We start from the raw sequence: 18,240 nt of genomic DNA on the forward strand, positions 1-18,240 counted from the left end.
GTTGCCAACCAAGTTTACTGGAGAAGCTTCTAAGGTTCATGTCTTCCGTCGCCAATGTCAAGCTTATCTAGAGGCCCGTGCTGCCGAGTTTCCCCAAGAAGACATCAAAGTGGCATGGGTTTACAGTCTTCTAGACGGGCCAGCGGCCAGCTGGGCGACGGCACTGTACGACCAAGCCTCTCCACACCTAAGATCAGCGCAACGCTTCTTGGACCACCTCAAGGAGACTTGGGGAATCGAGGACAATTTGGAGGCAGCCGGTCACAAACTCCGTCGCCTTTTCCAAGGAGACAGACCTATGTCTCAGTATATAGCCGAGTTCCGAGTGCTGGCCCACAACACCGGCTGGAACGATGTAGCCCTCAGGGGACAATTCCGGGAGGGTCTCAACATTGAAATGCTGGAAGAAATCTCCAAGGTGGATCCTCCCCAGACCCTCGAGGCACTCATTGATCAATGTTTACGGGCTGAAGTCATGATTGCCAACAGGAAACAGTGGGTTCGAGGCCAGGGCGGTAGAGCCGGGGCAAAACCCCCCGCTCCCGCCAGCGTTCAGCCACGTCCGGTCTGGAGACCCCCACCGCCAACCCCATACCCCAGAGGGAGCGAGGAGGTGCCGATGCAGTTGGGCAATGTGCGTCCCAGACTAGATGCCGCCGAGAAGGCCCGCCGCCAACGCCTAAATCTCTGCTGGTATTGCGGGGATGGGGGCCACTTCGCCAGAGAGTGCCCAGCCAAAGGGAAGCCTGCCGCCCGTCTTGCGGCGGCGTCCTCCACGGAGACGAAGACGTCTGAGCCGACTGGCACACAGCCGGCGGGGGAAGCCAACGACCGGGTGTAGAGAGGCTCGCCAACCCGGTCAAAAAATCCATCCAAGAGCCGCCAACCGGGGTCCTGTTCCTTCTCGTGGTCACATTATGGTCAGCAAAAAGGGGACCCGTCATGATCCACGCCATGATAGACTCTGGAGCTACCAACAATTTCATCGATAGAGAGTATGCCGACTCTCTGGGATTACAATATCATGATTTCAAGAATGCCCGTGTGGTGCAAGCCATAGATGGCCGCCCCCTCAAGACGGGCCCCGTAAGTCAGTGGTCGGAACCCACCAGGATGTGGATAAGGGAACATATGGAAGAGATTTCCTTCTTTGTTACCGAGGTTCCTCATTTCCCTGTGATTTTGGGAATTCCATGGCTGACTCTCCACGACCCTAACATCTCCTGGTCCAACAGAGAACTGCAGTTTGCTTCACCGTACTGCCAAAACCATTGCCTCGTAGCCAAGGTATGCCACGCCACGGACACCGAGCCCATCATCACCTTGCCAAAGAAGTACTCCGAGTATTGGGATGTATTCAATGAGAAAGAAGCCGAAAAATTACCCCCACATAGACCTTATGACTGTGCCATTGACTTGGTGGAGGGGGCCCCGATCCCGCGAGGGCATCTCTACTCCCTGACTGAACCAGAGCAAGAAGCTCTCAGGGAATTCCTAGAGACAAACCTTCGCAAGGGATTCATCAGACCCTCTCAATCCCCAGCCGCCTCCCCAGTGATGTTTGTGAAGAAGAAGTCAGGGGAACTACGCTTGGTGGTGGACTACAGAGCATTGAACAATATCACCAAGCGGAACAGCTATCCCCTGCCCTTAATCTCGGATCTATTGGATCGGCTTCGAGGAGCCAAGGTTTACACCAAGCTGGATCTTCGGGGGGCTTACAACTTAGTTCGCATCAGGGAAGGGGACGAGTGGAAGACCGCCTTCCAGACCAAATTCGGATTATTCGAGTCCCGAGTTATGAATTTCGGTTTATGCGGAGCCCCCGCAACGTTCCAGCATTTTGTCAACGACATTTTTCAGGACTATCTAGACAGGTTCTTGATAATCTACCTGGACGATTTTTTGGTGTTTTCTAGATCACAATCAGAACATGAGAACCACGTCAAAATGGTGTTACAACGATTGCGGGATCATGGACTTTATGCCAAGCTGGAAAAATGCGCCTTTGATCTACAAGAGGTAGATTTCCTTGGTTACCGCATCTCGCCTCTAGGGCTTTCCATGGATCCAGCCAAGGTTTCAGCAGTATTGGAATGGCGGGCGCCAACTAACAAGAAAGAGGTGCAGCGTTTCTTGGGGTTCGCGAACTATTACCGCAAGTTCATTCCAGATTTTGCCCGCTGGTCCGACCCCATCACTAGCTGCATCCGTGGAAAGCAGCCTTTCCGCTGGACTGATCAAGCAGAGAAAGGGTTCCAGCAACTAAAGAAACTATTCACCTCCCAGCCAATTCTACAGCACCCAAATCCTGGAACCCCTTTTGTGGTGCAGGCGGACGCCTCTGATGTGGCAATTGGGGCTGTACTCTTACAACCGGTGGGAGATCACCTCCATCCCTGTGCCTTTTATTCTCGTCAACTAACCACACCAGAGAGGAATTACACCATTTGGGAAAAAGAACTACTGGCCATAAAGGCAGCCTTTGAAACTTGGAGACATTGGCTAGAAGGGGCCAAATTTCCCATTGAAGTCCACACTGATCATCGTAATCTAGAACATCTAAGAACTGCCCGCAAACTAAATCAGAGGCAGCAACGTTGGGCTTTATTCTTTGAACGTTTCAACTTCCAGATCCATTATGTGACCCCAGCCCAAACCAAGCAAGCAGACGCCCTGTCACGTAAACCGGAATACGCTGCAGGACGCAAGGAGACCTTTGAATCCCAACTGCTACAACCCGAGAACTTTGCCACGCTCACGGTGGGGAACACCAAATCCATTCCCATTGGTTCAACTTCCCCTACTCCAGGACCCATCTGTGCTCAAGAAATCAGGGCTAGTCAGCAAGCAGATGCCTGGGCGCAGGACCAACTTCGCCAAGGTCTGCACTTTCCCTTTTCGCTTAAAGATGGGCTGCTCTGCTATAGAAATCATGTTTATATCCCACCCGGACCGGGCAGGGAAAAAGCGCTTCGTCTGTGTCATGACTGCAAACCAGCAGGACACTTCGGACTATTTAAAACTATGCATTTGATCCTAAGGGATTTTTGGTGGCCCAAGATCCGCAAGGATGTGGAAAAATATGTCAACACCTGCCCAGTATGCCAGCGCTCCAAGATACGAAGGGAGAAGCCCTCAGGGCTTTTACACCCCCTTCCTACCCCATCTCGCCCATGGGAAATAATTTCCGCGGATTTCATCACTGACCTACCACCTTCCTGTGGATTCACCACGATTTTGGTGGTGGTGGACCTTTTCACCAAGTTAGCCCATTTCATTCCCTGTGAAGGCCTCCCCACGGCCAAAGAAACTGCGGATCTATTTCTTCAACATGTTTTCAGACTACATGGATTGCCCAAGAGTTTAGTCACAGACCGTGGATCTCAATTCACCTCTCGTTTTTGGAAGGCACTACAAAAACTATTGGGCATAGACTCTCGCTTATCTTCAGCTCATCATCCCCAAACAGATGGGCAAACGGAGCGCACCAATGCCACTTTGGAGCAGTATCTTCGCTGTTATGTAAACTACCAACAGGACAATTGGGCTTCTCTGTTACCACTGTCTGAGTTTGCCTACAACAATGGAGTTCAAGCTTCTACAAAAGAAACGCCGTTCTTTGCAAACTACGGCTTCCATCCACGTTTCTTTCCCCCTGTCATTGAAACTTCAGAAGTTCCCGCAGCAGAGGATTGGCTGCAGGAACTCGCAGCGGTGCAACAACTTTTGCTCCAGCAACTGGACCAAGCCAAGGAGGACTATAAACGCCACGCTGACAAACATCGCCAGCCGGGCCCCGAAATCAAGGTAGGAGATCGGGTTTTTCTGTCCACTCGCTTCCTGCCCTCCCACCGCCCCTGCCGGAAGTTAGATGCCCGTTTCATTGGCCCCTATCCAGTGGTGGCGCAACTTAACCCCGTGACTTTCAAACTCCAACTTCCGCGTTCAATGCGCATTCACCCAGTGTTTCACCGTTCCCTGCTCCTTCCGGCGGATGGTGTGCGACCTGATACAGACCAACCGGCCCCCCCTCCTGTTTTGATGAATGGGGAGGAGGAGTTCGAGGTTGAGGACATTTTGGATTCTCGCTTTCACCGCCGCCGCCTACAATATCTCATTGACTGGGTGGGTTTTGGCCCTGAGGAACGCTCTTGGGAAGACGCCTCCACAGTCCATGCTCCTGATCTAACCCGTCGCTTTCATCAGACCTATCCCACCAAACCACGACCTCGCGCCTCGGGGAGAGGGCCCCAGTTTGGGAGGGGCCTTGAGGAGGGGGATAGTGTGATGACCCATGGGCCTTGTAGTCCTGCTCAGGACATTGTAATTCCTGATGAAGATGAAAACTTGGGTTTTTTACCTTCCCAGTCTGAACTGGATTCCTCTCAGCCAGATCTTTCCCAGGCAGATCTGGGAACCTTGCACCTGCAAGAAAGTTGTCTCCCAGAAGTATGTCAAACAAGCCCAGAGCCTACTTCTCCCGTATTCTTGCGCCGGGAGTTTTGTAAACAACAGAGAAGTTTGGATTCAGCTTCGCGCAGGAGTGCAAGGATTGCAGCTAAGAATGTGGCCAATTAAGACTGCTTCTCGTGAGAATCTTTGGGGAGTCTCACATCTGGTCTCAGAGTTAGCTTTCGGTTCTGATTCCCAGAGAACTGCTTCGGCGGGAAAGCTAGACTCTATTTAGGTGTTTTACCCGCGTAGTAACTTCGCGGAGTCAATTCGTCAGCCTACGGAGCGGGTCGTGTCTGGACAGCGCGCTCCGATTCAAGCCTCGCTCTCGCTCAAGCCTTGCCTTGCTATCCAGCCTTCGCCTTGCTTCCCAGCCTTTGTTTACCTACGGACTTTGCCTTGTTTCCCAGGACCAATCCTTGCCTTGTACCACGGATTTTACCAAGTTATTCCACGGACCTTGTTCTTGTTCCTAGTTACCTTGTTCCACGTTCAAGCCTTGTTTCAAGTATCAAGTTATTTCCTAGCCTCGCTCAAGTTTCATGGACTAAAGGACCTTGTCATCTCCCCTCACTTTGCTTGGCAAAGTGAGTGTTTCGGTTATTGGATTACAACTTTGGACCTTAATATTTCTTATTGGACATTGCTTTCTTGGACTAATTCTGACCTTTCCTGAAAGGTCTAATTCTGGACTATTTTCTACACTTGTTTTTATTAACTTTATATATTCCTTCAATAAAGATATTAGATAGATTCTGGCCTCTGTGTATGGTTATTGGTGCTCTGCAGCCTGGGTCTTGACAGATGAAGTCCTATTTGTTGGGAAATTTAAACTGGAAAGATTAAGAGAGCACTCCTCCAGAAAACCTACATGCATCTAGAAGTTTATATATCTATATTTATCATCTATCTTTCTTCAGACATATAGACATTAAACACATAGTTTTGTGCATAATGCAGCTAAAATTCTGTACAAATGTACATTGTATTCTGCCTCTTAACCTAACATTTCACAATCTTCTCAGGGAGAATTTAGAGCAACCAAAGCTTTGGCTAGTGCAGTTTAAAGTTATGTTAAGGTGCCCTTGGCCGGTCCATGTATCACTTGGTTGTCACAGAGCTGATTCTCCCACCCTTCAGTAAAACTGGTCAGTGTAGCTGTGTCTTTAGTCCCTATTCCTTTATTGTCAATATTGACAATTTAAATATTCTCTACTCACTCTAGCTTTTTGCACTAGATTTACCAAACATGGAATGTGTATATCTTGGTTATATTCATTCCAACCACCTCATCTCTGGAAGAAGATTCAATGTGGTGTACTGGTTAAATTACTGGGTGCGAGGAGCTCATGTTTAAGCTTCCAGTGAGCCATAGAGCTGACAGAATGTTTTAGGCCAGTCTCTCTCTGCTTGATCTACCTAGGAAGGTTATGGTGCAGATGTTGAGGAAGAGCAACCTTAAACCCTTTGAAAGAAAGCAGGATATAAATATAACATATAAAATATCAGTCATGTTAAAAACTAGATAAAAGCATCTCCGGCGCAGTCGACTGCAATGTCCGCAATCAGTCTTGCTCTGATTTTGTTTGCTGCCAAGGTAAAGAGAGAAACCTTATATGTGATTGTGGAGTTGGTGTCAGATAAAAGGTAGAAGATCTTTTCTGCAACCGTATTCAATCGTAGGTACCATAGAATGGGCCCTAAGAATTTATTTCTTGGTGCAGAGTATAGAGTGCAGGCAAACAAATAGTGGGGCAGGTCCTCAATTTCTGAGGCCCCGCATACGCATATCCGGCTAGGCAAAGGAGTGCCCGAGTATCTACCATCCAGCACTGCTGAGGGCATGCTTTGGAATCGTAGAGCTGTAAATGCTTGCCTGAGGTTAGGGAATGTAAGGTTGGTTAGATACATAGCCCTTTCATGGTCGAGTTTGTATAATTTGTACCATGTTGAGAATTTGGAGCTGTTAATAGCCGGCCTGTCCATTTGAATACCTTGGTTATAAATGTATTCATGCAACTTCTCTCTTGAACTCAGGGTTGAAGGCTCATGAGACAGGGTAGGGTATATGTTCAGCAATTTCTGATGTTTTAAGCTCCAAAGTTTGCATTCAGATAGATGTTCAAAGCATAGCTTTGGGAAAACCCTAGCTGGGGAATCCTCTACGATTCTCCAATAGTTGTATAGGGAGAAGTGAATGCGAGATCTTATGGAGGGTAAACCAACCTCTGCTCTGACCAAGGCTGCTGGAGTGCCAGGTGGGAGTCTCAGCAGTTTCTTAAGGAGCATTAATAAATTGATTGATTGAAATATAACATATACACAATATATGTTGGATATCACAGCTATCCAAAACAATAGATGTGCAGAACCCTGGCTGTGTATGTTCCACAAGGTGAGAGAGAACATATGTGAAAAATGAAGAGAAGGAAGCATTAATATTCAAACAATCCGTTTCTGTCTCATATTCAGCTGAATAGAACCAACTATTTTCTACCTGTGGAAAAAAAATCAAACATTGCTCATTTCCTGATATTTTATTAGAAGTGACCCTGACAACCAGAAGCTGCAAACAACCTGACTGGATCAGCCCTAATTCTCTTCACTGGCACTAGGACTACAGCTAATGCTTTGAAGACTAATCTATGAGTGGCAGCAACTAGCTGCAGGGTTGCTTCCAAAAATTTCACTTCCAAAATATCCCAAACAGATATTTGCTGAAGGCAACCTGCTGAAGGTTCTTCTCTGGGGAATTAAGTGGATAGTGAAAAGGAACGAAAGCAAAAACACTGTAGTGTAGCAAATAGCAAGTTGATTATCTTTCCCTTCCTTAACTACATAAACACCCACACACAAGTATTTCTGTAACAACACAGTAACTTCTAGGGATAGGAGCCAATTATTTGCATTTAAGCAGATCTATTAAAATCATTAATCATTATAATCATTAATGAAGATATATTGGTTGAAGTCTAATTTCTCCTATTTAGCTAGCTTGGTGTTTGGAATCTTTGGAAGATGCTTTCTACAAAGACAAATTTGAGTCATTCTAACTCAGAGTCAATCCTACAACCCTCCAGATGTTGTTGGACTATGCTGAATAGAGCTAATGAAACTTGTAGTCTAACAATATCTGGTCAGCCACATGATATCTACTCCTGCACTATCTCTGCTTAGTCTACATTGAGTGGTAGCAAGTCTCCAGGGCTATGTAGTCTTTCATGGCAAGAATTTAAGAGATTTGCAATCAAACATGGGACCTTCTGCTTGTAAATAAAGTTTCCCAGGACTGAACTACAGCTCTTCCTCTTTACTGAAGCAACGTCTGAATAGCTTAGCCTTAATATAATATTAGAACTGGAGGAGACCACCAAGGCATCCAGTCCAACCCCTTGCAATACAGGAATACACAGTCAAAACCGTCCTCACAGATGGTCGCCCAACCTCTGTTTAAATGCCTCCAGAGAAGGAGACTGCACCCAAGCAGCATATTTCACAGTCAAACAGCTCTAACCATCAAGAAGTTCTTTCAAATGTGCAAAGGCAATACTGGATGTCATTCTTAGAGATGTTGGTATAATTTTCAAAAAAAAAATTAAAAACAGAGATGCAATTTTTCCACTGGTTTGGTCTCAAAAGAAGCAAGAAGTTATTTTAGCACTTGTCTTTCTGTGGTAGGAAAACCTTCAAAAAGGCTTCTGTACAACAGAAAGACTGCACAGATTTCAAATACTATAGACAGATTAGCATTTATTCCGTGCAAAATTCACATGTGGATTTTTGGCACAGAAAAGAGCATTTTCCACTCAGGAAAGAGCAGTTTGTGCAGGAAAGAAAAATCTTTGTGCTTTCCTATGCAGAAAATGCTGTAGTTAGTAGTTCTGCTCAAAATTCCTTTTCTACAAATTAAATAATTTTTTTTCACAGAGATATTTTCTGAGAAAAAACATGTGTTAATTTTGTGCAGACTGTGAAAATTGTCATCAGTCCAGAACGCTTCTCATTGGAGTTTCCCCATATTTCTGGATATTCTTTCCACCCCTGAAATACAATGACATATTTAAAGAATAAATAAGGGTAGCCTCAAGCTTGTCTCATTTCTTTAATTTCAGCAAAAATTGAGAATGTCAATCAGTCTGACCACCAATAAAACTGCCCTTCATAACACACTGGATTAAAACATTTTTATCTGGCCATTTTTATTTAATTCAGCTGTAGGCTCTTTCATTGACAGTGGGTAATTCAATATATTGGTATTCCATTCTTCTCAGCTTTATGTCTTTATGTTTATTATGCTTTTGCATCAACGTGAAACTCTGTTTTATGACACAAAGGTAGTGTTTAAAAATAAAAATAAATGAATAAAAAGAAGGATAAAGAACAATATGTTTTGCCTTAGAAAGAAAATGAATCTTAAAATCCATCAACACATACTGTATGAAACATGGTTGTTGTACATTCTACTTCTGGACAATGGGGTATCATTGCTTGAGCTCACACATTAATTTGCACTAATCTCTAAGCATATGCTAGAGCATTAGTAATACATTTCTTGTTGGTAAATGCCAAAACATTATTCCTTAAAAATACCTTATATTTTGCATGCAGTAAAAATAAAATGCTAGTGATAATTTGCTGAAGGGATTTTTGTATTATCTAAACTCCCTGGTGAGGGTGTAATGAAAAGGAAAGGAAAAGGAGCTAAACTTCTAGACATAAATAAATTATAAATTCATTAAAAGAAGGGGTGGGAGAAAAGCCCTGCAGCACTTTTTCAGTATGGTGACATTTTTAATTCTCTCCTGGCAAATATTACAAATATTTTGATCCTTTAACTCTTTAAAGGAGAAAAATTCCACAGATGTAGGCTATGTTATTTTAATAAATACAGTTTTCCTTAACCATTCTATTTGATGATTCATTCCATAGTCAGGAAAAAATTACTTAACATAAAAATGATCTCTTCTTTAATATAAGATGATACATTTCCAATGCCATTTTACTGTAGATAACATGAAGCACCACTCAAATGCACTTAACAATTTGCATGACTTCATGCATTTAAACAAAAGCACAAATACCATATGTTCCTGAGTGCAAGATTACCAATTACCATGAAATGTAGTAGAGAATGAGTAACTCTTAATAGTAGGGGTATTTATGACCACAGAAGATTCAAGTTGCTTTATATTGATTCAGATGACAAAGCTCACTACTGTCAGTTGTGACTAGCTAAATCTTTCCAGGATCTGTCCTAGTCCTCCTTAGGATGCATTTACTATACAAAATTAATGTAGTTTGACAGTATTTTAATTTCCATGGTTATGCAATCATGAGAATTGAAGTTTTAAAAGGTCTTTCGCTTTCTCTGCCAAAGAGTGCTAGAGCTTTAGTAAATTACAATTACCAGGATTCCCTAGCATTTTGCTATGTCATTTAAAAACCAGTAATAAATTGCATTAGTTCTACCATATGGATGCATTCCCTGGAGAAGTAGATTTTTTTCTGGAAATTTTGGGATGATAGAGGAAGGGAGGAGAAAAAATAATTAAATATTAAAATTGCAATTTTAGCATCCTTTATTCAAAGTCATTGTGCTATTTTAGGAAGAGCACATCTAAACCAACCACTTAGGTCAATGTGTGTGCAGATCAGCCTTGTGGCAGCCAAACATCCCATGGGGTTAATCTGGCTTAACCCGGGGCAAGGCATCCTGGTCTAGTTAAGGCAATCAAAATAGCTGGTCCCATTCCTAACTGGCATCAGCTGTCTTGATGGCTATCCAATGTTAGCTGGGCTAAGGTGGCACAAGGACACAGGATGGCAGTTCTCTGTTGTCCTCTCTCCCTGTGTTGTGGTTATCGCCAGCTGATATTCCCATCATCTTACTTGTAAGATTCCCATCATCTTACTTGTCGCCAGCTGATATTCCCATCATCTTACTTACTTCCCATCATCTTACATCTTACTTACATCATCATGCTTAGTGGGATAGGAGGGGTAGGTGGGTATTGTTTTCTTCCAGCTTTATAATGACATGGTACTGCAAAGAGCATGGAGAAGATAGGCAGAGGTATGGTGGGAGTGGGTGGAGAGGAACCCTTAAGAGTGGCTGCCCAGTGCCGTTGAACCATTTTCAGTGTGTCCTGGACTCCCTGCCACACCTCGGGGAGTGCCAGTTGGGCCTCTCATGCAGGGACGCTCCAGTATCTATAACTTAGCATAAAATTATCATGCTGGGCATACTGAAATGCATTTTATTCAGAAAATTGTAACCAATTGATTCAATTTTAAATTTTTTAAATTTTTATTTCAATTTTTATTTTAAACAAACTAAGAATACATATTGCAAGGAACTTCTTTGATTTTATGAGTTTATGAAAATCAAGCAAAAGGGGTAAGAACAAAAGAAACTATCAATATTTAATTCATGATCAGGAATTATAATGATTTCATACTGCATATCAGTGTTTCTTAGGTTATCTGATATGGAGGAACTCATTTCTCCATCTACCTCTAATGTGCCAGCAACCAGCACAATTAATTGCACACATTGTCAACAACTCTCCACAGATTGGCAATCAATAGCTCTACACAACACTACTTTGAGCAGAATGGTTGTATGCAATCCCATGTAAAAATCTACCAAGTTTATAGTTTTTAGAAATAATATGGGGGGGGGGAGTTAAGCCCCCAATGGCACAACACGTTAAACTGCTGAGCTGCTGAACTTGCTGACCAAAAGGTCGGTGGTTCGAATCCGGGAGGTGGGGTGACCTCCCGCTGTTAGCCCCAACTTCTACCAACCTACCAATTCAAAAATATGCAAATGTGAGTAGATCAATAGGTACCACTCTGGCAGGAAGGTAGCAGTACTCCATGCAGTCATGCCGGCAACATGACCGTGGAGGTGTCTACAGACAACACTAGGTCTTCAGCTTAGAAATGGAGATGAGTATCTGACCTATTTTGTCTTTCAAGAACAGCCTTAAAACACTGTGGTAAGTAAATGAGAACTGCTTTACTTCAGCAAAACATAAAGTACATCACACTCAGTGGAATAATGCAAAAGGAAACAAGGAAGTCTTAGGGTAAACACAGTTCTTAGTCTCTGTTAAATTCCCAAATCAAATAGCAGTCTTACTTCAGACAAAGGAACAGGAATAGATTCTTAGAAGCAGTTTCCCAGATGTAGACTTGAAGCAGGCACAAGGGAAGCGAAGAGTCAATTTTTTACCAGCAAGAACTGGCTGCACCTGCTTCTGCTTTATAGCCCTGAGTCCCCTCCCAGCTGCTAGGGCAGTTCTTAATTACTCAGCTGCATTTCTGGCAGCTATTCTAGCTGAACGATGTCTCTGCTCTGTTTCCTTTCGCCTCTCCTGAAATGTGAGTACTTGCAAAATCTCTTCCTAAGATTCCAACTCACCCTCAGATTCATGAACACTTTCCTGCTCCCGTCCCTCTTCTGAAGAAGAGGAATCCCTAACACCATCAACCCCCAGAGTTGGACATGACTAGATTTAATGTCAGGGGGAAATCTTTACCTTTACCTATGGAGAAAATAAATATATGGACACATTTGCTTAAATATTTTATGTATTATTCTATAAGAAAATAATCCCACAATCAATTTCTTTATCTCAAAAAGTGGAGCCCCCAGATGGCGTAGTGGACTAAGTGACTTGAAGGTTGGGTTGCTGACCTGAAAGCTGCCAGGTTCGAATCCCACCTGGGGAGAGTGCGGATGAGCTCCCTCTACCAGCTCCAGCTCCATGCGGGGACATGAGAGAAGCCTCCCACAAGGATGGTAAAAACATCAAAACATCCGGGCGTCCCCTGGGCAACGTCCTTGCAGACAGCCAATTCTCTCACTCCAGAAGCAACTCCGGTTGCTCCTGACACGAAAAAAAAAAATCTCAAAAAGTAATGCTTCTTCTCATCTTGAGTCTGATATTCCTGGTGATACTTTCTCCCAGTACTAACCAGGCCCAATAATGTTGCTCAAAAATCAGCAAATACCAGGTGTGTATGGTGGTACCGTTTTCTCAAACTTTTCAAGTTAAAGTTTTGATTTTAATGAAGTTGTTTCAGCAGCAATTATGATGGTTAGATTGAACCGAGGTTTCATTCCAACAAAGAAGCCAATGGAAAAGTGAGCACCCGGGGAACATGAGGAGCCTACTAAAACACATAGGGCCTCACCACAAAGACTTGTCAAAATGTCCCTGGCTTCTGGGAGAAAAGAGAGGGGCAGCGGTACAAATCTGTCACTCTGCGTGCAGCTCCCTTCAGCAACACTTTCCCCACCACTCCATTGGAACCAGCACAACACAAGAAGCCTCCTATGTTCAGAGTGAGGCCTCTGGTGATGCTTTCACCCCAGTTGCGGGCCGGGCCTCAGCCAGAAGTCACACTATGTTGTGTAATGGCTGGTGTGGGGCTCCGTCCCCAAGTCAGGGTGGAAGCATCCTAGGACACTCTTTAAGGTAAGTGTAATGAGGTTAGACAAAATATTAAATATGTTCATGGAAAGTCCTTTCTTACTAAATTCCTAGCCCTGATTCCCAAGTAATCTGAGTATAAGACTTAATTATATATTTAATCTCTTTTCCATGCAGTCAAGTTACAGAAGAGATTTTTATGAAGGGATCTGAGAAAACAGCACATTAAGCCTTCCTTCTGTGCAGCCTTGACTTTATTTTAATGGATAAATATAAGAAAAATGATTTATAGAGTACACACAGACTTTCCTACTGACATAAGGTAGTTAAGAAAATATGAATATTTTATGTTATGCACAGTAAAAATAACGACCAAAATCCCTTTATTGACTAGAATATTTATACCATCAATAAATGGCTCCTGTACAGTTCTCATGCTATTTGCTACAGTTCTAAATTTCAATTTCATTATAGTCTATTATTATTTTTTATAATTTTAACCTTTTCTGCTCAGGGATTCTCAAAGCCACTGATTCCTCACAGGAGTGGGTTAACTCCAGGCAAATAGCCTGATTACCAAAGCAATAAAATTTGAAAAATACTAATATATTTTTGCCTCATTTGATTTCTGATATTAAATCAGGTTTGGGTGTATCACGGTAATGTACACAGGGACAATATGCAGATTCCTTCTCTCTTTTTTCTTTTTCTTATAGACTAAGCCAATCAACTGCATCTGTCCTTAGCCAGCAGTTGACACTGGTTATGAACTGAACAAAGGGATGACAACTGAATGTCAGTCTTAGCAAAAGTAAAGTAATGCTTGCTGACAGCATTGCAAATCTAGATAGGGTGGGCCCTTCCTAGTCACATAGTTTTCCAAATTAAATATTTTGCTTAATAATTCACTGTACAATTGCCCTGGTTGTCACCATAATGCTCTGCCACTTTCAGTGGTTATCACTGGATAAACCGAATTAATCTGGTTTAGCTCCACATTAAGACAAGTTGGGGGATGCTTCAGAGATTGCCTGAAATGATGGAGTAACACTGTGCCCTCAGAGCCATGTGGGAAGTCCAATGAAGACAGGTCTGGAAAAACAATGGATCAGGCCTGTGTCACCACCATTGCCACTACTGGATAACCCCAGAGCAGAGCTCCACGCAATCATGAGCTATAGTATCCAAGCTGACATCAGCAAAGATGCCCATATGGTGAGGAAGGTGGAGGGAGAAACCATCTCCTCGCTTTTCCTGGTTGCATGGGTACTTCTGCTGATGTCAACAGAGCTCTGCGCCCATCTGCTAATGGTGATGGTGACACAGATAGTAAGGTGATAATCTAGCGGTATGATGCATTATCAGCCCAACTGGGCCAGCTGGATTCTGACTTGTCTCCAGAACCTGTCCAAAACATTATTGCTCTTGACTGGCCCCAGATTAACTGACCAGTATAAATGGGGCCTTAGCCAATAGCATATACAGTCCGTCAACTGCATTCTAGTGCTCAAACTTGACATGCTTCTATCTGATTTGGATCTAATATCCCCTTTCCTGACTTTATCTTGAGTGGAGACATTTTCTATATGCTCCATGCACCCTTCACAGGGAGATGTCCTTGAAAATTCATAGCATCTTCAGCTACTCCAAATCCATCTTATGGTTTGATAACATATTATGGTATCATAGTCATAGTCCACCACTTAAAACACTACACTAACTATTTCTACTTACAACAACCCTGTGATCCTGGCCATGAAAGCCTTCGACAACACAAAAATGTAGCTTATTGTCAGTTTTATCTCAATAGTGAAGGAACCTATCTCGGTGAGCAAACATCTCAGATTCATTGCTGTGGCCTTTGCTTAGCAACTGGTAATGCAATGTGCTATTACCATGGAGCATTTCTGAATATTTGAATATACTCAGAATGGTATGATAGGGAAAATGTACAAGTAGGTTACCACATGCATGCGCAGATATTAGATATATTTTAATAATACATTCTGTGTATGTTTAACATCAACAGTAAGAGAGACTACAAATTACTCTTTAAATAGCTGTCATGAATAAGTTATTTGTTTCCTAAACAAAAAGTTTATACTTCATGTTTTCCAAAAGATTTGTCACTATCTAACAACACACTTAACTAATCTCTTCTAATTTGTACAGCCATTTCCTTGAATACTCTATTCCATTTCATAAATCTCTATTATATGACTGTAATACTACTTTCTCGGAGGCGTCATAATTTGTTGTAGGGAACTTATCAGAAAACTGCAAAGCAGCAAAACCTGATTTCCTAGGTGGCAAGAAGGAGAATAATGAAGAAGAAGCATCTTGTTTTGACACATTTTGTACAAAGAAAGCAGGGTATGATGTCAATGGCTGTGCTGCCTTGCAAAATAAAAAGCCACACTACAAAGCTCAATAGCTTTATACTCCCACTGACTTCTTACAACAGATGGGAACCTGAGAGAACATCAACAAGAAGCATTTTGAAAAAGAAGAAGAATTTAGTAATTTCACTGCCTGCAAAACTCAGAAGGAAAACTCAAATGAAAACCTATATTATATTTTTATGAATACCACAAAAAAGCAGATGAAAACTATATGATGGACCTCCATGAATTCATCATAAATTATTGACAATAAATTCTACTTGCCTATTATTATACAAAGTGTGGGAACAAAAAAATTCAAAGCACACAAATTATATTAATATTTTCATAATTTCACAATACAGTGGTACAGCACAAATTCTGAAATGTAGAGGTTGATCCAATTTAAATCAAACATGGAGGTTAGTTGGATGATATCATCAAAAAGTCATGGCTCGCCAACCCTGTAAGCCATCAATCAACTGCTTCCTACAAGGTTCTAAAATTACATTTTTCTTCTAATTATCCCCCATATGACACCATTTTTTAAAACATCACATATTCTAGTATGTTTTAATTTTAAAAGTCACAATTTAGTCAAAGTTTAGTTGCTTTGGCTTAACAGTGAGTTAAACAATGTTTAATTTCATATACGCCATCCCCAGTTTTGTGTGTTTCATCTCCAAGTTATGAATAATGATTTTCTTGTCATTTTAAACATCTTGATGTTCTTTATTTGCTGGATGCAGACATTAGCAGTCTGATTCTCAGAAAGCCTTAAATATGAAAAAAATTGATTTTAACCACATAACGTGCTTTTGCAATTTCAAACCACAACATTTCGATATTTACTCTATGTTTCACAGCACAACTAATGTTTACTTCTCTCTCTTTTTCTTAGGTACAGCTATAACATCAAATTCATGTTTCATGTCTTATGGGGGGGGGCTTTGTAATGCAACAACACAACCATTACTTGGTCATTAGGCACAAGATTGTTCTATTTGTTTTAACGGTCTTTCACAAATCTTCTGGAATAATTTTTGTTTATCAGTTTTATTTGAACGTTCATATGCAACACTTTCAGATAGAAATCGCACAGTATTTATTTATGCATTATGACTTAGACCTTTGTTTCTTGTATTAACAATTTGCCTGGTGGTTTCAAGCTTATTATTAGGAGGAAATGAAGCATAAGGAATTTGATTTGTACAGGCTACTTCTCACAGGCAAGCAATGCACATAAGTGCCTGCTGGGCCTTCATTCCTAAACCAACAAGCAAAAGACCAGCAGGTTCCACAGATGCATTTTATTCTAACTGCAATTTCCCAATGACTCTGTCATCTCAGTCATTCTCTTGCTTTTCTTTAAGTCACATATATAACTCCTGAATGATTTTGTCTCCAACTGAGCATAATTATGTCTTAGCTAACCCACTTGCTAAACCAAAATGTTGCATTCCCTCATCCCAGATTCTCTTGTCCAGTTGCTTATATGGAACTCGAATGATCACAATAAATATAGCACTGAAGCACAAGTCGATCTACTCTGATAGAAATGAACAATTCGGTGTACAGTACAGGCTGCTCAGAAATAGAATTTGGAGTGGTATTCACGAATTACAGCTTGTAGTGTCTATCGCTACTGCATTTTGTGTGATTATATGGGTCTACTGCCTGTCATTCTAAACAAGCCTGGAAAGAGACCAATAGCTGCAGAACAACTGATATATTTTTTAGGATTTATCAGTGATTTGGTTTGACATCATAGCTCAAGAGCTTAGAATGAAACCAACTACATTTAATTAGGAATTTATAATAAGAGTAGGACCAGTCAATTCTAGCCTATCTGGTCAATTAAAGTGCTGTACTGGTAATTTGTTTCCATTGTTGAAAGAAGGACCAAGAACAAAGGAAACTCAGTATTGGTATATAAATATTGGTCAGGCGGGAATACACTAAACAGGTTGATTTGTTGAGATAGTGGGGAAAGACCAAGAGCTCATTGGTGTGCTCATTCCCATCTGCCATCAATATGCTGACTGTTTTATTGATGCATTTCTTTAATTTATATGCTACTTTACTCAGCGTTAATTTGGATTAGCCTGAAGTGTCTTTTGGAGATCTTAAAATGAAAGCTTGTGTGAGGCAGTACAGTTTTTCAGATAGCCTGGATCCATGATTTTGTAGGTCAATAATAGCAAATATTTCTTATATTGAGCACATACCTGTTAGGAGCATAGCTAGATTTGCCACCTCTTTTATTCATTAAAAAAAACAAGATGACATTGCTAACAGATCTCAAACATCATGTGCCAAATCGATTATCCATCCAACTTTACATCTTTCCATAAAACAAATTCTATTTTAGTGGTTGAAGGAACATTTTATCCCTAGTACTCTGAAACATGATTTATCCAAATTGTAGATAAGTTGGAAGGTTCTAGAAAGTTTGGCTGGAAACCTGACACCTATTTCCAATTACAGTTGGCACACTGAAGCAATATTGGATAGTGAATAAACATATAGGTAAATCCAACAGAGTGTATTGCTGTGTTCTAGTTGGGATAGTCAATAGTGAATAAAAAAAGTGAATGAATTCAACTGTTTTCAATAAGAGAATTTAAAGACATGTCTTTACTTGTTTCTTCTAGCCAATGCAAACTTTATAAATGTTATGATGCTACACATTTTTAAATAAACAAAAATTTAAATAAACAAAACCCACTTACGTTGACATTCTTTGCAGCACTTGCCATCAACATAGGCAGGAGCAGAATTTGGAGGGCAATCAGAAATTGGGCAAACAAGTGCTTCACACTGGATCGTGCCATTCTAGAAAGAAGGGGGAAATTAAAACAACAATTTGTAAGGCTAAGATGGATATCTAAAGATAGAAAATAAATCATATTTTTCTTTCCATTATTAAGAAGCTTTTCCCCAATGCCTATATAAATTTCTGA

General features: G+C 41.7%; 1 protein-coding gene across 5 annotated transcripts in view; it reads right to left on the reverse strand.

Annotated features, from left to right (window-relative positions):
• nell2 (neural EGFL like 2) overlaps positions 1-18,240 on the reverse strand; it is a 185,518-nt gene that overhangs the window by 115,892 nt on the left and 51,386 nt on the right. For all 5 annotated transcript variants that reach the window (XM_062982513.1, XM_062982514.1, XM_062982512.1 and 2 more), the window contains exon 9: positions 18,010-18,112. In XM_062982513.1, the coding sequence (XP_062838583.1) occupies positions 18,010-18,112 (103 nt within the window). The remainder of the gene's footprint in view (positions 1-18,009; positions 18,113-18,240) is intronic.

This window comes from Anolis carolinensis, chromosome 5 (assembly GCF_035594765.1).
Source record: "Anolis carolinensis isolate JA03-04 chromosome 5, rAnoCar3.1.pri, whole genome shotgun sequence".
In the NCBI taxonomy this organism is placed as follows: domain Eukaryota; kingdom Metazoa; phylum Chordata; class Lepidosauria; order Squamata; family Dactyloidae; genus Anolis; species Anolis carolinensis.